This window comes from Pseudorasbora parva, chromosome 25, assembly GCF_024679245.1.
Source record: "Pseudorasbora parva isolate DD20220531a chromosome 25, ASM2467924v1, whole genome shotgun sequence".
NCBI lineage: Eukaryota > Metazoa > Chordata > Actinopteri > Cypriniformes > Gobionidae > Pseudorasbora > Pseudorasbora parva.
In genome coordinates this window covers 19,017,103-19,040,823 of record NC_090196.1, presented here as the reverse complement: position 1 = coordinate 19,040,823, position 23,721 = coordinate 19,017,103, and the positions used below count along the sequence as shown (strand labels likewise).

At 38.5% G+C, this 23,721-nt stretch overlaps 1 protein-coding gene across 5 annotated transcripts in view; it reads right to left on the bottom strand.

Annotated features, from left to right (window-relative positions):
* Positions 1-23,721, bottom strand: part of si:ch211-269c21.2 (carbohydrate sulfotransferase 8) — a 78,290-nt gene that overhangs the window by 33,116 nt on the left and 21,453 nt on the right. For all 5 annotated transcript variants that reach the window (XM_067436440.1, XM_067436437.1, XM_067436439.1 and 2 more), the window contains one exon: positions 17,651-17,859. In XM_067436440.1, coding sequence (XP_067292541.1) covers positions 17,651-17,825 — 175 coding nt within the window. In that variant the 5' untranslated portion in view covers positions 17,826-17,859. The remainder of the gene's footprint in view (positions 1-17,650; positions 17,860-23,721) is intronic.

The window sequence follows — 23,721 nt, the reverse complement described above, 5'->3', positions numbered from 1 at the left end:
TATTTTGTAGGACTTTAGTTATGGTTATTGTTTGCACTTAATATCTATGATAAATTTTTAGGAAGGAATTCAGGAGGACAAAATTTAAGCTTGTGCAGTTCTTAGGTCTGAAGAGACAATCAGGAAAGAGTACTGCTGTATTTTACTGTATATGGTAATTCATACTCAGGCAGTAGAAATTAAATGACATTCATTACAAGATGATAAGTTAAAACATTTCAAATGCACTTGAAAACAATTTTTAATTTATAATCATGCATCTCATTATTGTGGATTTCTTAAAAATACTATGTAAAAATCTTGCCTCGTTCTTGTGAACCCGATCTCGTGTCTCGTGATTTAAGTGCCTTGTCACACCCCTATTAATGACTCACCCTAATGTCGTTCCACACCCGTAAGACCTCCGTTTATCTTCGGAACAAAATTTAAGATATTTTATATTTTAGTCCCAGAGCATATCCAAGTGTATGCACACTGTCCATGTCCAGAAAGGGAATACAAACATAATCAAAGTAGTCCATATGTGGCATCAGATGGTTGATTAGAATCTCTTGAAGCATCGGAAATGATTCGGATCGCCAATGTCACGCAATTTCAGCAGTTTGGATTGTGTGTCAAACTGCTAAACTGCTGAAATCATGTGACATTGGCGATCTGAATCATTGATCAATTCACTGATTCATGGCCGTTTGAATCTTTATTTGAGGAACACGGAAGAGAAGACAATGCTGAAAAAATATATTTTTGGACCAAAATGTATTTTTGATGCTTCAATAGATTCTAATCAACCGACTGATGTCACATATGGACTACTTTGATGATGTTTTTATTCCCTTTCTGGAAATGGACAGTAAAGTGTGAATAGACTGCAAATGCTCATGGGACTAAAATATAAATAATCTTAAACTGTGTTCTGAAGATGAACGGAGGTCTTACGGGTGTGGAACGACATTAGGGTGAGTCATTAATGACATCAATTTCATTTTGGGGTGAACTAAACCTTTAAAAGCCCTAAAACTGACAACGCTATAGTAAAAGCAATTGTCAGTTGTGTCTTGCTCCGTGTGCACAAGTTTCAGTCCTTTCAATATAAAAGACAGTCACTCACTCACAAAGACAGTCTTTACCCTCATTTAATGGCGCAATGATGTAACTTCTATACAGTTCATGGTTTACAATTGTTTGGTAACCATTTTATAAAAGCAATAAGGTACTCGAGGCTAGTCCTGTATCGTGAATAAGTCATGGCTGAATAGGTTGCAGGCAGTCTGCTTTGCATTGTGCCTAAAGCTGGGCATACACTGTGCGATTTCTATGCGATTTCAGCAAGGTTACATACTCACACTGTACGAGTAGATCGCATGCGATGTAAAGCCAAAGCTCACGATTGATGTGCTCACACTGTGCGGTCCGACCGTCGAGCGCGTCTTGACTGCTCACACTGTACGGGTGAAAAACGCGCAAAACCCCCGTGGCGACGATAGACCATGGCGTATTAAAGGGAGGTAGCCTATCAAATGCATCAGCTATTGATATCAAGAGGATTTAGAATTTATGTATACAATTATTATTATTATTAGAGTAGGCCTATTTTTATTATTAAATTGATATTACATTAATTTGCCCCCCTCCCCCAACAATTTCATAATGCATAATCGACAATAAAATAAAAGATAGATTACTCCTGATTATTTAAAAACATTTAGCCCAATTAAACAAGGAATAATAGGTCATAATTATATGATTATAATGTCAGAACACTGCAATAATGCTGTCTCAATGAAAAGTAAGAGCAGATTTATCTAAAAACAACTTGTTTAACACAAAATGGGCCTACTTTTCTATTTTTTTCTCACAATATGGACCAAAATAGAAATATTAAGAAAATAAATTAAGGCAGTAGGCTACGTTATCAGCATGTTGAATTACATTTATCTCTTGTTGTCTGAGAATATGCGCCGAAAGCTTGTAAGATTTTACTTTCACTTTCTCTAGTGAATAACTCACTGGGTTTGAGACTGCATTGCGTGATATCCACTGACTCGCGTTCATGAATTACAACGGGAAAAGGAAAAAAGAAGAAGAAAAAAGACAACATGACATTGTGTCAAGATGGACAACGGTTCCCACTTTCCGTCATAATAAGATTATGTAGGCCTAGGCTACATATTAATTAATATTAAAAAAATTAAAAAATGTAAAAGTAAAACAATTAGGCTAAATTAATGATCAACTAGCTAAATTAATATAAAGAGGAACTGGATATATACAGCACAAACTGGAGGCACAATAGTTTACTTAATTTCTGCTATTTGATAGCTGCCTACATAATTAAAGATCTCCCTCTTTTCATTTTCTTCCTTAATGCTTTTAAAAATGAAATGGTTAAACTTCTGCTTTCACGCAGGCGCAGTGAGGAGAAATAGGGCAATCAGTTCGTGGCTTTGCTTCAGCTGTGCGATAACCTCACGAGGGGCGAGCAGAATTTCTGACACGCCAGAAATTCATCCGACCATCCGAAAAACCAGAGGTCTGTCGCCTCTCGTTTCCCCCTGTACACTGCACGAACACCTCACGACAAACGACGCACGTTAAACCTGAAAATCGTCCCGACCCCAAAAAGAGTTGCACGAGTCAGAATTCGGCTCGAAATCGGAAGAAAATCGCACAGTGTATGCCCAGCTTAACAACGTCCTTCAGCCGTAACTTATTCACGATACAGCACTAGTCTCGAGTGCCTTATTGCTCACATATGTGCAATGTGACAAAATAATAATTTGTGAATCCACTTCATCATGTCTAGTCTAACAAAAATCTAGATAAAGTCATAAAGCTGGATAATGACGTGCGTATGGTGTGTAATCCTTCATTTCTCATCTTAATTAAGGAAACACCTGCTGTATGGACTGCAGCCAGTGGCCTAATTGTGTCAAGACTCTGCTTTCAGAGAGCTCTGCACAGCAGCAAGAAACTGTGTGTTTGAACAAGGATCAGATACTAGTGGCCGAGAAAGTTTTGCCCTCTCTCAAAGGAATGCAATAGCCTTGTGTTCAGATACCACAAGTCATGCCCGGCCGATACAAAGCGCAAGAGTCTCTCTGTCATCTTTCATCTATAAATACCTCAGCCACAAACCGCGGCACCTACACAGCATGGCACTCTCACAGGGCCATGGGAGGGGGGTCGAATATCAGGATTTCTATAAATAAACAGATTGAAATTGCATTTTCTGCCGCATGAAGTAGTGTATTGAACCAATTTGATTTAACACTGCAATGTATGCATGAAGCAAGGTGACGAATTAGGCTGGGTAAAAGCATGTGGCCTTAATCAAAGCCGTCTGGTAATTCACCTCCATTAATTCAGTGCTATATGAATAGAATATCACCCCCATCTTACATTGTTATAGGTGTCACGTAAAAATGGCCAACAGGCACAGTATGTGCACTTTTAAAAATTACCAAACCTGCGAGAACCATAATTACACAGTAAATGTGATACTAATTGACCTTTGTGTCATATGCCTAAACGGACTTAACGAGCAGTATGATTGAATGATAATGAGCTGCGTATATTCTGCACTGAAAACATCTTTCAAATGTGACGACCTCCATGCCCACTCCTTTGAGGGGGATTGATAGAATGCTTCACAAAACCATTAACAGTCTTTGCTTCCTTTTCCACTGTTTGTGCCTGTCCTCATTTTTTCATCATTCTGTATTTTCTTGAGGTTAAAAGGACATGAATGTAGGAGAAGATGCGTTGAGCTGCTTTTATGAAGACTCGAGACTGCAGATATTTTGTTGAAAAATAAATAAATACAGGCCATTTATATATTTCAGATCTCCTTGAAAAAAAGTGCTTCACCTTTTGAGCCACTAAAACTGCATTTTGAATGCAGATTGGGAAATGAAAATATATATTTTATTTGTTTGTTTGGCTTTGGGCTATTTTTCTTCAAAGGCCGCAACCAAAAGTCTAAAACTAACAATCTTCCACATTGACAACTGTGAGGGGAATTGAAAATTGACTGAATTAAATTTTATATATTCTATTTATACATTTGATATTCTACATTTTATATCACATAAATTAAAATTTGTATATTTTATCCATAAAAGTCCATAAAGGTGCATCTCTCCATCATATAACTGCTTCGCATGGCTCCGGGGGGTTAATAAAGACATTCTGAAGCGAAGCAATGCGCTTGTGTAAGAAAAACATTATTTAAAACTAATATTTAAAATATATCGCAGTTCAAAATGCTTATGTCTGATGACATTGCACACCATTTTATTTTTTTCTGATCTCAGATTTAGGTATTTTACTTTATAAAGTTTTAAATATGGATATTTTTCTTACACAAAATGTATCACTTCGTGTCGTGTGGAGCAATTGAAAGAAAGAAAGAAAGACAGACAGACAGACAGACAGACAGGCAGACAGGCAGACAGGCAGACAGGCAGACAGACAGACAGACAGAAAGACAGAAAGACAGAAAGACAGAAAGACAGAAAGACAGAAAGACAGAAAGAAAGAAAGAAAGAAAGAAAGAAAGAAAGAAAGAAAGAAAGAAAGAAAGAAAGAAAGATATATATAATATTGTTTTTACTTGCACAGTAGTGAAAACAGCACAGGTAATTGCATCACAGAAATCTCCATAATGGAAAAAATCTTACAATTCGAACCAATTATCAGGCAAATGTTTTTTTGAGTTTTATTTTTTGGGCATGTGTTAATTTTGGACTCTGTGTGCAGTATGTTCTATTCTAATCAGACCACAATTGTCCCATTATCTCTTACCATCCCCACTCTCTTTTACTGAATTAACTAATAATTTATTTAGTTTAAAAAGCACATATAATTGGATTTGGAATATCACAATCAGCTTTGTATAGGATTAATCTCATGATGTTATAAGAAATGTGAGAGCAGATGGGAAGACCTGAAAGACAGTTGCTTCAAAGCACCATAGGAGCCTAACGCAAGTATATATTCATATTCTCCTCTGAAACCTGACAGCGGAGTGGTCCACTCTGTGTGAACTCTAATTAAACTAAAACACTCCGGCGAGACCTTCCCATGCAGAGACATGCTTGTGTGTTGATCCCGGATGCTGGAGATTTTCACACACCTCTCACCTCTCTGAGTTTTGAACCTTGGGGAAAGAATGTAATCTACAGCCTCACACATCTGAAGTAGAAAATAGAAAAATGCTATCATGTCACATGATATGTCTCACAGTTTCATTTAGGCTGAAAGGGATAGTTCACCCAAAAAGGAAAGTTCTGCCATCATTTGCTTACCCCTTGTTTTCTATTTGAATATGTTTTATGTCAAAAAATATGTCAAAACTTCATTACTCCAGTCTTCACTCACATGATCCTTCAGAAATCATTATAATTTCAAGAAACATTTATTCTTATTATAACTGTTGAAAACAGTTGAGCTGCTATATATATATCTTTTTTTTTTTTATTATGATACATTTTGTACAACACATGTATGAACCTACTGCTAGATCTGTGTTTTTTATATTTTTCATATTAGGGATTCACTTATGATACACTTCAGGCAGTCACTAATGGGTCAGAGGTTAAGCACTCATCAAATTATTTACAATAATGATAGGCTAAATAGGAAGTCTGTTTTTTAATGCTCTGCAGAGGTAGGGTTAAAATTGACTTGAATAATTGCTCCAAATTGCCTTGTAAATCTAGCAGGGCTGTAAACGTGTATTGATCTTGTTTAAGTGGTGTGCAAAGTGAGCTCAACGGCAATCAAATTAGGAAGGGCAACGGTCGGAAATGCATGTGCTATGATGTAGTTCTTTATAATCCCATTGACTGCAATAGACCGTCTGAAAGCAATACAATTGACTGACCTGTGACTGATCACATCCTTTTTTTGGCAGCTGAGAACTTACTCAGGCTCTTTGCTATATCGTATCACTGTAATGCTGTAGTAATTACCTCGTAATGGAATGTCCATCACCAACCTGATAATTGTTAAAAGGGCTAGTATGTCTAGACTTGACCTTTTTTTTAAACGGCATTAAATATCTGGGTTTAGGAAAGGTCCATTTACTTCCAACAAGTTCATGTCAATGTAAGAAAACACCCGGTGCATTTTAATTACTCCACGCCTTGTAAAACACATCAGCAAAATCTAAAGAAACATTGCAAGAATTGCACATTTTAGGGAAACACCAAATTAGGCAATTGTGGAAACATCCACCACGGCTGCAATTGGATAGTTAAGGCTGAAATCTTTTGCTATTCATTCTCTTTCATGCACAAGGAGTCAGTCTTAATGAACAGAGATTTGCCCTCTCCAGGGCTCGTCGTATTTCTTTTGATTCCTGCTGGCCCACATTCAATCAGACACTCAAAAATCCCCACAAGTTTTCTCACCAACACTCATTGATCAAAGTATTGTGTAATGTATCATTGCTGATGTATTACAGCGAACATTATAGATCATTGCACCGGCAAGTGTATAATAACCATTGACTGTAACTGGTCTGAAATATGCTAGTATTATACAGGACTGGAGAGTCAAATAGAAGTTATTATAGTCACAGACTAGAGGCCCCCATTGACGAATAGTCGTCAATGACAAAATATGCGTATTGGGTCCAGATTGTGTATCTAAAGGACCAGAAGGGAGTAATTGGGTCATGCTATCCTGTTTCTCTTATAATTTAAATTACTTTGGCTTCAGTGTAATAGCAAATAAAAGTGAATAACTTAATTTAGGAACTAAAATTAATATATCTGATATAAATAGTTTACCCAAAAGTTTAGTTTCTGTCGTTAATTGCTCACCCTCATGTCTTTCCCAACCCATAAGTCCTTCGTTTACCTTCGGAACACAAATTAAGATCTTGTTGATGAAATCTGTGAGCTTTCTGACCCTACATAGACAGCAACAAAACAACCACTTTAAAGACAATTAAAATAGTCTATGTGACTCCAGTGTTTCAAAGTTTTAATTAATTTTTATATAATTAATCAATAATATCATAGCTTTTTTTGTTGTATTTTTTTTTTTTTTTACTGATTATCTGCTAAACCCCAATTGATTTTTAAATTTTAAACGTTTAGTAGCAATATTAAAAAAAAAAAAAAAAAAAAACGATTTTCTTCTTTTCTAAAATGGAAAAACCCCACAAGCCCTCAACAGTTTGAAATACCTCTGTGCCAAAACTAGTTTGAACTGCAGCTTCCCTGCCAATGATTGGGGTCCACAGAGACAGCTGTCATTGACTGGGCGGGTTGGATCAGAGGGTATGGAGAGACAGATCAATCACCACAGGAGAGATGAAACTGAATAGACTCCCTTTCCAGGGCACTATTGAACTGTTATTTAGCTTCCCCACCAATGACTGCTTACACAATCCCTCAGTCAATAGTAACGTAAGATTCAATCATCTCAGGTTAGTCATTCCCTAATTAGATTCTAATGCACCAAAGAGCTTGACTTTTTTGGAAACAAATGTCTCAAATGTAATACAGTTAGAGAAGTTCTACATATATTTTGTCTTGTCAAGCATTTGCTCTTGAGGCTTGTGTAAATATTTAATTACTGAGGACGTCTCTGAGATCTGACAGGAATGACAACTAACATGAACAGGTTACTGTAAAAGTATGTTTGATTTGAATAAATGAAGGTTTCTATTAAAACTGAACTTGACAATGTCTCTGAGGGAGTTACTGCAATAAACAATAATGCATGCCTAACTATAAATGTGTTTTTAAAGGCATTTCTCAGTAAACCAATTTGATTTAAAATTAAAGGTTAAATACTGCATGAACAAACAACAGTGAGATTGACAGACAAATTGCCTTTAAGACTTTCTGTAGAGTTTTTCGTTGACCCACATTTCCAAGAGACAACATTGCAATATCTCCCCTGCGTATCTCGCAATCAGTATAATATCGTTCTCATGAGCTTCCACGCTCAGCTAACAACTGTCCTCTGTCGCAAGACGGAAACAGACAATATTAGCTGCTTTGATGGCTCTGCAGGGAAGACACAGTGAGTTTTAAAGCCCACTTCACCGCATGCCAACACTTCAAATAAACCAAAAAATGGCAGTAATCAAACACAGCATTAGCTCTTGCAGAGAAAAACTGTAGTGTATGTTGGGGCATCACCTTGCCACACGAGTCCTCTGGTTGTTTTGCTGGAGCTGCATAATTCAATAAATAATTGCTGGTGCTGTAAAAAATGTATGCAGGTCGCATCAAAAATAAAATGTTTATATAATATATGTGTGTGAACTATATAATTATTATGTATAAATAAAAACACATGCATCTTATTTGCAATTAATTGATTGCCTTGTCATATAATTAGAATATCATCAAAAAGTTGATTTATTTCACTAATTCCATTCAAAAAGTTATACTTGTATATTATATTCATTCATTACACACAGACTGATGTATTTCAAATGTTTATTTTAATTTTATTTTGAGGATTATAACTGACAACTGACAAAAGGAAAATCCCAAATTCAGTATCTCAGAAAATGTGAATATTATTTAAGGCCAATACAAAGAAAGGATTTTTAAAAATCTTGGACAACTGAAAAATATAAGCATGTACAACACTCAATACTTAGTTGGGGCTCCTTTTGCCTGAATTACTGCAGCAATGTGGCGTGGCATTGAGTCGATCAGTCTGTGGCACTGCTCAGGTGTTATGAGAGCCCAGGTTGCTCTGATAGTGGCCTTCAGCTCTTCTGCATTATTGGGTCTGGCATATTTCATCTTCCTCTTCACAATACCCCATAGATGTTCTATAGGGGTTAAGGTCAGGTGCATTTGCTGGCCAATTAAGAACAGGGATACCATGGTCTCTAAACGCATGAAGTGCTCTAAAACGTCCTGGTATATGGCTGCGTTAACCTTGGACCTCATAAAACACAGTGAACCAAACACCAGCAGATGACATGGCACCCAAAACCATCACTGACTGTGGAAACTTTACAATGGACCTCAAACAACATGGACTGTGTGCCTCTCCTCTCTTTCTCCAGACTCTGTGACCCTGATTTCCAAAGGAAATGCAAAATTTACTTTGATAAGAGAATATTACTTCAGACCACTCAGCAGTCCTTTAAGTCTTTAGCCCAGGCGACATGCTTCTTATGATGTCTGTTGTTCAAGAGTGGCTTGACACAAGGAATGCGACAGCTGAAACATGTCTTGCATACATCTGTGCGCAGTGGTTCTTGAACCACTGACTCCAGCTGCAGTTCCCCTCTTTGTCAATCTCCCCCACATTTTTGAATGGGTTTTTTTTCACAATCCTCTCCAGAGTTTGGTTATCCTTATTGCTTGTATACTTTTTTCTACCACATCTTTTCCGTCCCTTCACCTCTCTATTAATGTGCTTGGACACAGAGCTCTGTGAACAGCCAACCTCTTTTGCAATGACTTTTTGTGTCTTGCCCTTCTTGTGCAAGGTGTCAATGGTCGACAAGTGTCAAGTCATCTGTCTTCCCCATGATTGTGTAGCCTACAGAACTAGACTGATAGACCATTTAAAGGCCTTTGTGTTAAGGGTTGTTTAAAGGTTTTTTTAAACATTTAAAGGTGATTTGAGTAAATTAGCTAAATAAAGTGTGCCTCTAGGGGTCTCATTTATAAAGCGTGCATACACACAAAGGGGGGCTGGAAATGTACATGCGTCAGTTCCCATGCAAAGGTTGTGATCTATAAAAAACAAACTTTACGGATGTACGCACCTTTAAGCACACTTTAAGCCGTGTGTGCGCACATTTTGGAGACAAAGGGAATTGGCGACACAGATGGTGAGGTTGTGAAATTAAGTTAGATTGTAGAAAATAAATGTGAGAAGGCTGATTATAAGAATTAATGCCATTTCATTTTCACTCCATTTCATACGTTATATCCACATTATCATGAAGATTAAATCCAATAGTGTTATTTGTGCCGATTTCAGCCTATTTACATCTAGTAAAATCCAAACGTAATTCAAAATGTATTTAAAAAAATGATAATAAATAATAATAATAATCAGCACAGTCACATTGTCCACAGCAGGAGCGCAGGGGGAGATGGCATGAAATACCCGTTTATTAGAGAACTACAGAACACAGTGTAAAAAATATATAATTTAATGTCAAAGTCTGCAAATACAGTCATTATTGTGCTCAATTGCTACTCATCATCGGTCCTAACTATTACGGTGTTCATTACAAAACCGTCATGAAGAAGCATGTGTTCAGTTGCAGCCACACTCTGGCAGTGGGAGTACAGGTTTCTCTTTGCCTCCACCTTGAATTAATAAGCATCTTTATTTCCCATATTTTGCATACTGTAAGCACATGTAATTAAAACTTTTTGAAAATCAATACTGCTATATATATATATATATATATATATATATATATATATATATATATATATATATATATATATATATATATATATATATATATATATATATATATATATATAGCCTAAAACACCAAGGTAATATTTTGGTAAAAAATTAAATATACCTTCAGGTCAGACCATTTTTTCTTTAATTCTGCAACTATCCGTTCTGTCCCACACAATTGACGGCAGAAGCAATACTTCACTCGCACTGCTTTTTTTAATTAGTGATCCCACTGCTGTGGCCACCAAATAACACAGTGTTTCAATCTCAGTGTCTGAGAAATTAATTTTTTTCCCTCTTTCCTCACCTGTCGCCATTATTCAAAGTAACAGAAATAAAAAAAAAAATAGATTTGCATTGACTATTTATGTATATATTTATGGTTAAAAATGACCGTGTAGAAGGCTGAATATGAGGCTGGTTAACGTATACACATCTGCGGGTGAGTTGTGATTTATAAAGGGAACATTGCTTACAGGTGTGCGCACGTACAATTTTATAAATCAAAATATTTTTGGGCGTACGCAATTTTTGGCTTTTGGGCACACGTAAACTTTTAGTAGGGATCCTACACACAGTTTTATAAATGAAGCCCCAGGTGTCTTCAATATTGAACTTTTCACAATATTCAAATTTTATTGAGATACAGAATTTGGGATTTTTCTTAGTTGTCAGTTATAAACATCCAAATTAAAGGAAATAAACATTTGAAATATATCAGTATATGTATAATGAATGAATATAATATACAAGTTTAACTTTTTTAATGGAATTAGTTAAATAAATCAACTTTCTGATAATATTCTAATTATATGACCAGAACACATAATATATACATACACATATACATACAGTTAGGAAAATAAGTATTTGAACACCCTGCTATTTTCCAAGTTCTCCCACTTAGAAATCATGGAGGGGTCTGAAATTGTCATCGTAGGTGCATGTCCACTGTCAGAGACATAATCTAAAAAAAAAAGATAGAGATTTTTTACCTATTTATTTGTATGATACAGCTGCAAATAAGTATTTGAACACCTGAGAAAATCAATGTTAATATTTGGTACAGTAGCCTTTGTTTGCAATTACAGAGGTCAAAGTTTCCTGTAGTTTTTCCACCAGGTTTGCACACACTGCAGGAGGGATTTTGGCCTACTCCTCCACATAGATCTTCCCTAGATCAGTCAGGTTTCTGACCTGTCACTAAGAAACATGGAGTTTGAGCTCCCTCCAAAGATTCTCTATTGGGTTTAGGTCTGGAGACTGGCTAGGACACGTCAGAACCTTGATATGCTTCTTACAGAGCCACTCCTTGGTTATCCTGACTGTGTCCTTCAGGTCATTGTCATGTTGGAAGACCCAGCCTCAACCCGTCTTCAATGCTTTAAAGGTGCCATCTGTAAAAATTGAGGTAAAAATATCCAAAAAATGACCTACACGCATCAAAAAAATGAGAAGAAATAAGGTCGATGATGTCATTAAAAAAAATGTCAAGTTATAGTGCTGCAGAGATTTCAACCTTAATTAGCAGTAGCATTACTAGCCCCGGCCCGACAGGTATCATAATACCAGTCTCAGCCATGGGAGGCGGTATGCAGGCAACATAACCACCAGCCAACCTGGCGTACTTGAACTTGATGTCAATTGTGTGGAAAGTACAGCCCACTACTTCATTTCAGTTCAGGGAAGAGAGTAGAGGGATGGCCGAAGCCCTTGGCCCCTTAAATGTATCTGATATGATAAAAATAGCTGTTTTTACATGACCGGAAAAAGAGGAAGTGTGGCCGCCCGGCGACTGTGTCCCGTCCTGTCATAATAAAAGTCCCGGTACTCGCGAGCTGTTTAGAATAGGCACCCTCCAGTGGACGAAAAGTTGCATAGTGCACCTTTAAGCGAGGGAAGGAGGTTGTTCCCCAAAATCTCGCAATATATGGCCCTGGTCATCCTCTCCTTAATACAATGCAGTCGCCCTGTCCCATGTGCAGAAGTAGGGATGGTGTTCTTTGGATGGTACTCATCATTCTTCTTCCTCCAAACACGTTTAGTGGGATTATGACCAAAAAGTTCTCTTTTGGTCCCATCTGACCACATGACTTTCTCCCATGACTCCTCTGGATCATCCAAATGGTCATTGGCAAACTTAAGACGGACCTGGACATGTGCTTGTTTAAGCAGGGGAACCTTCCGTGTCATGCATGATTTCAAACCATGATGTTTTAGTGGATTACCAACAGTAACCTTGGAAACGGTGGTCTCAGCTCTTTTCAGGTCATTGACCAGCTCCTCCCGTGTAGTTCTGGGCTGATTTCTCACCTTTCTTAGGATCATTGAGAGCCGACGAAGTGAGATCTTACATAGAGCCCCAGTCCGAGGGAGATTGACAGTCATGTTTAGCTTCTTCCATTTTCTAATGATTGCTCCAACAGTGGACCTTTTTTCATCAAGCTGCTTGGCACTTTCCCCGTGGCCCTTTCCAGCCTTGTGGAGGTGTACAATTTTATCTCTAGTGTCTTTGGACAGCTCTTTGGTCTTGGCCATGTTAGTAGTTGGGTTCTTACTGATTGTATGGGTTGGACAGGTGTCTTTATGCAACTAACAACCTCAAACAGGTGCATCTAATTTAGGATAATAAATGGAGGTGGACATTTTAAAGGCAGACTAACAGGTCTTTGAGGGTCAGAATTTGACCTGATAGACAGTTTTCAAATACTTATTTGCAGTTGTATCATACAAATAAATAGTTTAAAAAAAATCATATATTGTAATTTTTGGATTATTATTATTTTTTTAGATTATGTCTCTCACAGTGGACAAGCACCTGTGATGACAATTTCAGACCCCTCCATGAATTCCAAGGGGGAGAACTTGCAAAATAGCAGGGTGTTCAAATACTTTGAAAAAATCTTACTAAATGCTTGCAGGATGTGAACATCTGGATGACTAATAATTTTTTTAAGTTAAATACCAACAAAACTGAGGCCCTTCTTGTTGGTACTAAATCTGTTCTATCCAAAGCCCAATCCTTCAATCTGGCTAATGATAATTGTCTGGTTAACTTCTCCACCCAATTGAAAGGCCTGGGGGTTATACTTGATGATTTACTTTCTTTTGGTTCACATTTTAATAATATCTCACGCATTGCATTTTTTCATATACGTAACATTGCTAGACTCCGTTCTTTACTCTCTCAACACAAGACCGAAGTACTTATTCATGCCTTGGTTACATCCCGGATTGATTATTGTAATTCTCTTTTATTTGGTATTCCTGAAAAACATCTTCACAGATTGCAGTTAATTCAGAATTCAGCAGCCAGGACTGTTACCCACTCACGTATCTCTGATCATATCACTCCTATTCTTTTTCAATTGCACTGGCTTCCTGTCCGTTACCGCGTACATTACAAAATTATACTTCTTACATATAAAGCTCTAAACAATTTGGCACCTGATTATCTTTCGGACCTTCTTCATCTGTATACTCCTGTTTGTTCTCTGAGATTATCTAAGGCAGAACTATTGTCTGTTCCAAATTTCAAGCTGAGCTCTTTTGGTGGTAGGGCTTTTAGTCGTGCAGCTCACAAGTTATGGAACTCTCTACCATTACTCATTCGACAGTCGGATTCAATTTCCCAATTTAAAGTTCAGATAAAAACACATCTGTTTAGATTAGCTTTTAATGATATGATTGATTGATTGATTGATTGATTCATGTGTAAGTTGTGTTTTGTTTGCTTTATATTTTATTATCTTTTGTATCTTGTCTGTACGGTGTCCTTGAGTGTCCTGAAAGGCGCCTTTAAATAAAAGGTATTATTATTATTAGCTAATAGAGCAATTCAAGTTTTTTTTACAGCTCAGTAAAGCACATTCCACAAACTATACATTTATAGTGACATCTTAGTGATATTTATTATGACATCAAATATAGAGACATATGTGCTAATCCACAAGAAACGGCAACCTCCCACGATCTCTCTTAAAGCCAATACGGAAGTAATGTAAACTGCAATTCATCGACAGGCTGCTAGGGACAGGCACCAGAAGGGAGCAGAATCTCATTGAGCCCCATGTTAAAATTCCTAATTTTACAGCAGAAATAAGAGATAAATAAATGAAAGAAAAATAGTAATAATTGATTGACTGACTGATTAAGCAGACTGCCTGAGCACCCATACAAAGCCACAGTGCCCCCCGGCCCCCGCACAAGGTATACCATGGTGAGGCGGCAGAGGGGAGGCCCTGCTCGCCATCCGGCCCCCAGGCCCCCAGCACACAACCACTACCCCCCCACGACCTACCACGCCCCGACCCCAGAGCCAATTCTCAACCCACCACTCTTGTCCTATGTATGAGTGTGAATAACTAAATTATGGGCTTTGTCAGATGTAATGCATTAAAAGAAGTGGATATGCAGGATGAGTATCTACCCAGATTCTACCCAAATTCCCTGTATCTACCCAGATACCCTGCACAACGCACTTCCCCCAAGTATTAGTGTACATGGTTACTTTGAGTGACAGGTGGATAGCCATTTATCCGCCATCTATAGTCATTGCGCCACCTCAGCTCCGCCCACATCCCGCCTTTTTGCCCATTTACTGTTATCCGGGAGTGACACATGATGACTCGCTCACAAGATGGCAATGCCAAGCTCGTCCCTACTTTCAGCTTCAGAACGGCTTATCTGAATCCTATGGGTAACAGTCACGGACCCTCTCATCTTGAACTGACTATAATGTAAAATGTGTACCTTGAATGCAATGTAAGTCGCTTTGGATAAAAGCTTCTGCCAAATGAATAAATGTAAATGTAAAAATGTAAATCTTCCTTTAATAAGACTATCTCTGGTTTAGCTTTCAACTTAATTTTTTTCCACATTGTCCGATATTCAAATCTGTGCGACACACTTTGCAAATGGCGTAGGCATTAATATGGTGTTTAAATTAAATTTTTCCGTCCAGCTGTTGTTACATTTATATGTATATTTAGTAATGGAAGTCTTCTTCTCCCATTTCTATCAATGATGCTTGATTCAACTTCCTGCATCTACTACCTGCGCAGATATATACAGTGCAACTGGGTTGTAAGTTACCAAGTTGAGGTCATATATGGGTTGAAATTTGTATGATGTGTCGATTGTGTTAGGATGCGTTTCATACAAAATCTGGCAACTGGACAATCATATAGTGATTATTCATATTATATGAATATATTATTCATATAACAAGGTTTGGGGCATACAAATTATGGTAGAAACTGGAAACTCTCAGGAAAAACGGGAGTGTTGACAGGTATGGTTGGAAGTAAACTCTGCAGGGCGGTGTCTGTCCAGGAATTGAGTTTTGCACCCCTGCTGTATGATTTCTAGTTCTGATATAGGGCAATTTGTTCAGCAGAGAGATGTAAGCATCATTATGATTGCATCATCCATGACTTCTGAATAACATGATGCAATTCATATCATGTACTGTATGATGTAATGCCAGCTTCTGATTCATCATTCATTGTTTTGCCTAAAAAGCAAGTACTGTCCAAACCCAGTCATAGAGTTATTCATAGATCCAATCAAAGATGTATTTTACTCATTTCTGGATAAAAGTCTCCATAAAATTTAGAAGTTTTTTGGCATTTCTAGTATGAATATGTTAGCCATACAGTCATCTATAAGCTAATGCGCTCTAAAACAATGACAAAATTCATATTTTGAAGATGTAAGCATTCAAAACTTGATTTTGTCAATGATTTTGATTTGATGACAGCACTGCATTTCTACAGCTTCTAGCTTCTTATTAGATTTTCTGTCCAATAAAATGCTCTGAAGCGTCCCGTCCCCACATAATAAATAGACACTGAAGCTGTAGCTAAAATTAGTCACTTGTTCATACATTTACTATTTTCTATATGGTGAACGGCACAGAGGAAAAGGAACAATTCAGACCGAGTAAATATGCTTTCGATTTAAGCGAATGAAGTCTGGTTTCACGTGCACCACAGCATGCATACAGCCTGCTCTGGTCCAGAGACAAGATATCACAGAGCGAATCATACGGTTCTTGTCAACGGTTCTGACCGAGCTGTGATATAAATGAAATGCTATTGGCTATTTTAAAAAAGGGGTTAAGCTGTTCGATATGTCCCACCCTGCAGTCCTGATTCATTGGAAATTACATCAACTAACTGAGTAATGGTACGCATTTCAGGGCACTTAAGTAGGCCTTTAAAATTAGATTTTTTTCACTTTATAACTCACTGATTCTCCAGCATTCCCAAGTCAATGGTCGTAATACTGACCCAATAGCATATCTTAAAAGCTAGAGCCAATCTGCAATTTTAAGCATCCTTTTCAGTGACCCAGAATTAGTAAAGTTTGGCTACATTAGCTACAAATTAGCTACATTTATTTCAGAAGCATTTTGGCTGTAGACCAGAGTATTACTTTTATGATCAAAACTCTGTAGTTTCCATTGTGGAGTCAAAATATATAATGCAATGAAATACAATAATAATTAAGAGATGAACAAATAAATGTTCCTCAAAAACCTAATGTATCATTTGAACATATTTTTTTTCTAATAAATAAATGGATGTATGGATAATCAATTAAACCTAAATAACTTCAGTCTAGTAAGTGTTCATCATAAAATATTACTAACAAAATTATAGTTCTTCTTACGTTTAAAATCTGTAAAGATTTCACAGCAAAAAGACATGTGAACCACAAGCTATTAAAAGTAATAAAAATATAAACTATCAATCAGACGACAGAAAGCATGCAGAAAACTGTGTACAACAGATTTTCCATGTTTTGATCATGCTGATCATTTAGAGGCTTTAGAAATTTGCAAATCAAAGAATATTATATACAACTAATTTAAATAAATGTGTATATTTATTACTATATATATATATATATATATATATATATATATATATATATATATATATATATATATATATATATATATATATATATATATATATATATATATATATATATATATATATATATATATATATATATATATATACACACACATATACACACACACATTTAAATCATAACATATTTCATATTAAGTCATAATTATTTCTTACTTGAATAAATTCAATTCATTTTGATTCTATCAATTAAAGCACATATTTAGACAACCAGGCAAACCATTTTAACAGGGCGAACTATTTCTTCAAAAATAAAACTGAAATAGCAAGACTGAGTCACATGTTAGACAGACCTTGGTTTTGTTGCTGGAGTGTCTCCGTGAGGTCCTGTAGGTGTAGCAGAAGAAGACCTCCAGCACCTAACAGCAGCAGGAACCAGAAGGAGCAGGGGATTCTCATGACTGTTGAGCGTAGGGACCTCCTTCTGCCTCCACAACCGGCCTCCAGCACCCTACACTCTACCCACATCACGGCCTGTGACGCACGGCCCAGACGGTGGAACCTTCACACACACACACACACATACACACACAAAGAAAAAAAACACTTCAACACAGTGCCTTAGCAACCAAGGCCGTCGTGACTGCTTTACTTCTACAAGACAAGCTAGTGGTCTTAGGGTCTGGAATTAGAATTGTTTAGAGTTCTTTTGAAACAAGCAACCCCCCAGAACATTCTAGCAGCACGCTGCAAGGTTTTCATGCACAAGCGGCACTCACATTTTTTTCAGGAAATGAAAAACAAATCTAGTTAATTCTGCTGGTGGGAACTGCTGAAAACTTGTAATAGTTTTAGTAAGTTCAAAATTGAAAAGGACAATAGGGCGCCTGCATTTGTGATTTTTTATTTCTGTATCTCACGCTACAATGTGCATGCATTTATATTTAGCGTGTTGTGTTTTCGCAGATTTATCTGATGAATATTCTGCTGACTGCAAGGTCCCATTTCCCACAAGAGAGGATGCATGACAGAGAATAAGAAAGAGAGAAAGGGAGGCACAGTTGTTTTTGGAGTGTGTGCCAGGTTTGCTGTTCTCAGCAGGTGAGAGCAGCATAAGGAATCATGTGCTCTGAGCCTATGGGGACTTGAAGCCTACACAAAACATCTTGCCCTACCTTTTCCATGTGTATCTTCTACACTCTGTGAGATTAGACTACCTGACTCACACGACCCACACAAACATAAATTCTTATTACAAACATTCATCACACAATGTGCCTCGTGGAGCATTAACACCAAAAAAATCTGGAGCACCGAGCAGGAAATCATAGACTGATGTGAATTAATTTGCTTTTAACATTATTAATAGGACTTTGCATAATAACATTAAATCCACATTAAATGGCACTTTTCCACAAACAGGCTACAAAATAGAGCCTAAAACTCTTTTTCACCAATAATCAGTAGAAGGAAATGCTTACCCTTCAGAAAATGACTGAAGTCAACTTACTATAGCAAATTCTAAATGAATAAACCCAGATTTGTGTGATTTTCTACCAGTAATCTTTACATCTTATGGAAATGTTTTCAACATTGATAAGGAATGTTTCTTGAGCACCAAATATAAGAATAATTTCTGAAGGATCCAGTGACACTGAAACCTCAGCCTTGCATTACAAGAATCAAATACATTTTAAAGCAGCACTAGGTAACTTTTCAACCTTCATAATATATTTTTTAAGACTCTTGTGATGATAAATCGACTTACAATAGGTTGAATGACACGTCTGCCATAGCCTGATGTGGTCTGTATCGTTTTTAATTGTACTTTTAAACTTCGGGTTTCGGGTAGTAACCCGAGAACAAAAAGAACTACAAAATTCGACTGCTTTACGGCATATACGTCACTTCCACCAACACACACACTTCCTTACATTCGGACGTGCGAGCCCAACTTAGTTCGTCGGATAATATAGTCATGTCCGAAGCAACACAGACAAATAAGAAAGAAAAGGTTTTGTTGGAGGAAAGCAATAAGAGGAAACGAAAAAGTGCTGGGATTAAAGGCAGGACGAGGATCAACATGTGACCCGTGTTTGCTCGTCGGCGTGAGCTGAAGGAGGCGTGCCCGACCGATGCTGTCCTGCTTGTTACGGTGATTACCGACCACTCAAACATTGAACTGAAGTATCATATAGATTCTGTAAAACGGTAACCAATAGACTACTATAATGACGCTGGCTTGTAAACGTGAGCATCGTGATTATTTGGCGTTTGAAAAAAATAAAACCCATGAAATTATATTCATATGACATGCTGAAACATATGCCACTGACTGTAACGTTACCTGGGATGAAGACATTTCACACGCGACGCCAGAAGAACTCGAACTCCTCTTGCAGTGTTCAGGAGAACTGTTAGTGCTGCACCGACCCGTGGGACGCTTATATGAAGTTATTTGGCCCGCACCGCACCACTGTATATATTTTTACAACCCGCCGCGCACCCGCGACCATTAAATAGGCATACGGGGTCCGCGGGTTATGGGACGACCCGCGCATCACTTGTTCAGGGCTATCAGGGTTGTCATGTCAACAAATGCACGCGCGATGGCATCCCCTGTTGAAGGAGGACGGCTCTTACGACAGTAGTTGAGGATATTATTTTTTCCAAACTGTAGGGGGACCCCGAGAGCAAAAGTAGCCAAGTGGGGCTTTAAAATATATTGTGATACTGCCACATTAGGGACCTCTAGAAATACACTTAAAATGTGCCTCTAGTAAAAATTTATAAAAATGCATATTTTTGGAGAGCTGACCATAATCAAAAGTTTTAAAAAAGTTTTTGGTCATTAAAATTAGCTAACAATTCGTCCGCTTGGAATTATAAGGCTCTATCTGACGTTTTTGTCAAAATTGAGGTATTCACATATTCTTATTATGTGACAACTTATTTACATTATGTGATGTTTTTTTTTTAAGTTGTGTACATTTTGAGACTTTTTATTGAAAAAACAAAAAGGTTGTATCTACAAAGTCGAACTCTGACTTGGTTCTATAAGGTTCTATCTGAGTGAGCCAATCAGCACTTCAAATGCTGAGGAAGAGGACCAATCAGGATCAATTTTATATATCGTGTCGCCAGCTTTTACCTTGACAGAAAAGATCACAGACACACAATAGCTGTGTCTCATTTCAGAAGGCTGCGTCCTCTGGAGGTCGCATTCGAAGGGTGCATACGTCATAAGGCCGTCTCATTTAAAAAAAGTGAGTAGGAGTCTCCAAAATGCGACCTTCGAATGCGCCCTTCTTTCACAGGATTTTGGAGTCTGCATGAGGTGTATCCTTCACGGCTGGAGATAACCCACAATTATTTGCGTCTCCATTAACAACGGTCATTCCATTCGGTTTCTTTTTTTATTATATGAAAAAACGGCACCACCGCCAGATGCGAGCGTGAGAGGAAATTTAAATTAAGTAGTTCAAGCTTTTTTGTTGTTTTTTTAAGCTCTATTTTTACCTCAAACAGATAGTTGTGGTAAACAGGATAACAACTGTTTAGTGCATTTTAAACGTTTAGAACAGTACATTGCTGTCAAGACAAGAAACATTTCATAGTCATTTTCAAGTTATAAATCATTTTCATTCATATAACTGAAGTGCGAGCGCAACAAGGCTTGTTGGCATAACAACGTGATACTTCCTGCCTGTGTATCCTACGAAGGACGTCTCGTTTAATTCTGATTGAGGACACTCCGTTTACTGCATCCTACACAGGATGTGTCCTCCGGAGGACGCAGCCTTCAAAATTTAACGAAATGAGACACAGCTAATGGCTGCGTCTGAAAACCTAGGCAGCTGACTCGTTGCCTTGCTGCCTTATCAGACAATGACTTGTAAGGCAGTGTTTTGTGCATTAAGGCACCTCACGAAACGATTTCGGACAGACTTCTTAGGCAGTGTAACAGTTTAATGATCTACAGCACAATAGGCCGAGCTTTGGTGAGAACTAATATCTAATTACTGCATTAAGAATTTCTCCCTAGAAATGACATTAGAATTGGAAAATATTGGTAAGAAAAAAAATATTTATATATATATTTACACACAAACTGACCAGCAAACACAACTTTCGGACGCCATCTTTTTCCCCCAGCTCAACTGTCACTGAATGGAAAGCACAGGATTCTGGGATACCAAAGGCAGCGAAGGATACATGTATGCTGCCTTCAAAAAAATCGATTAGATGAAGGTATCTCAGGAGACAGGAAGTGAAGCAATCATTAGATTCGGATGTGGCTTAATGCCTTCCTGTCTTAAAATGTGTCCTCCAAAGGCAGTATTTTACAGGTTTCAGACACAGCCAATATCTGTGAGGATTATGGCACGCAACGCAACGTTTTTAAGAAACCTCAACAATTTTACATCGACAATTTTATTTTCAGTTTTTAAAGTCTTAAAATGTCTTAATTTTTACAATATTAAACCTTAGAGGTCAAATAGCCAACAGTTTAATTGATGGGGTCTTAATTACAACAATAAATGCAGCATGTTATTTCAGCCATACTGATGTCTAGAGAGAAAGCATTTTACCTGGCCCACTATAGGTGGAATAAAGTCCTGCTCAGAGGTACTACAGTAGCTGCTTTCTCTCTAAACAAAAGAAAGATTAACAATTTCTGCAATAATGTGTTAATTTCCCACCAAATTGGTACCAAAAATTAACACCTGCAATGGAAAAAATATTTAGACCTACCTTGCTTAATTTGAAATGTCCTAAATACATTAAATAAATGTCATAGAAAGGATACAATTTCACTTTATAACACATGCTAATTTTATATTTAATGTTCAAATAATGTTTTAGTAGATAGAACGTCTCAGGTTACGTATGTAACCCTAGTTCCCTGAGGGAACGAGACGCTGCGTCGAAACGCTGTGAGAACGCCTCTGCGTTAATGCGTCGTGAAGCGCCTGTAGAACCATTCCATCGGAAAAAAGATCGATCGTCGCCGACGTGATGACGTCGCCGACGTGATGACATCATCAACCGGAGACTATAAAAGGTCCGCGAACACAAACAGGAACTAGCTTCTGATAAAGCCTGAAGTAAGTGATCACGGACACGCCGGGAGTATGGCAGAGCGACGCAGCGTCTCGTTCCCTCAGGGAACTAGGGTTACATACGTAACCTGAGACGTTCCCTTTCGGGGAACTCGAGCTGCGTCGAAACGCTGTGAGAACGCTTATACCCACATCGCCATAGGACCAAGTGTCTCGTATGTGTGAAGCCGAAGCGCACACGGTTACGAGAGTACCTGTGCCCCAACTGTAGATGCCAGGTCTAGTTCATAGAACCTGACGAAAGTTAAAGGAGACGACCATCCGGCCGCGTTTACAAATATCGTGGAGGGACGCCCCCGACAAAAGTGCTTAAGAAGCAGCCATACCCCTGGTTGAATGCGTCCGGACAGCCAGTGGAGACTGCTGCCCGGCAGCCTCATAAGCAAGTGAGATGGCCTCGACCACTCACTTGCTCATCCTCTGCTTAGATACTGGGGCCCCTTCTTAGGGGGCCCGAAACAGACAAACAGCTGATCAGTTTTCCTCCACAGTTTTTCTTGGCAGCTCTGTGGACATAGTATCTAGTGCTCTAACAGGGCACAGCAGATTAATCTTCCTGGTCTGACGTCGTGAAAGGAGGAGGACAGAATGCTTGAAGAGTAATGGGGCCCCGTGGGCTCGTAGGAACCTTGGGGACATAACCCGGCCTGGGATGAGAAAACCCCGGCGCAAACTCTAGACATGAGTGCATAACAGGCCTCAACCTTAAAGTGCCACGGAGGAAACGTGTAATCAGAGGGTGTCTTCCCAAGACACTCCACCCAAAGGGACGTGGACGGCACCCAAGGCCGCCACGTACGCCTCTATTGTGGAGGGGGTCAACCCTGCCGAGAACCTTGCCTGCAGAAACTCCAGCACTGTACCAACCGGGCAGTTAACTGGGTCCCACTGGCGTTCTCTGCACCATGCTGAGAAAAGTTTCCCTTTCAGAGCGTACAGTTTCCTCGTGGACGGAGCTCTGGAGTGAAGGATGGTCTCTACGACCTCGGCCGAGAGACCTTCCTCTATGAGCCTAGCCCCCTCAGAGGCCAGGCCCACAGTTTCCACATCTCTGGGCGTGGGTGCAGGAATCTCCCGCCCGCCTGAGAGAGTAGATCCCTCCTGGTCGGAATCTCCATCGGAGAGCCTTCCAGGAAAGATATCAGGTCCGAAAACCATACTCGGGTCGGCCAGTACGGAGCCACTAGGAGTACCTGGGCCCCGTCCCGGCGTACCCTCTCCAGAACTCCTGGAAGCAAGACAATCGGGGGGAAGGCGTACAGAGGTAGCCTCGGCCACCCCTGTACCATGGCATCCACCCC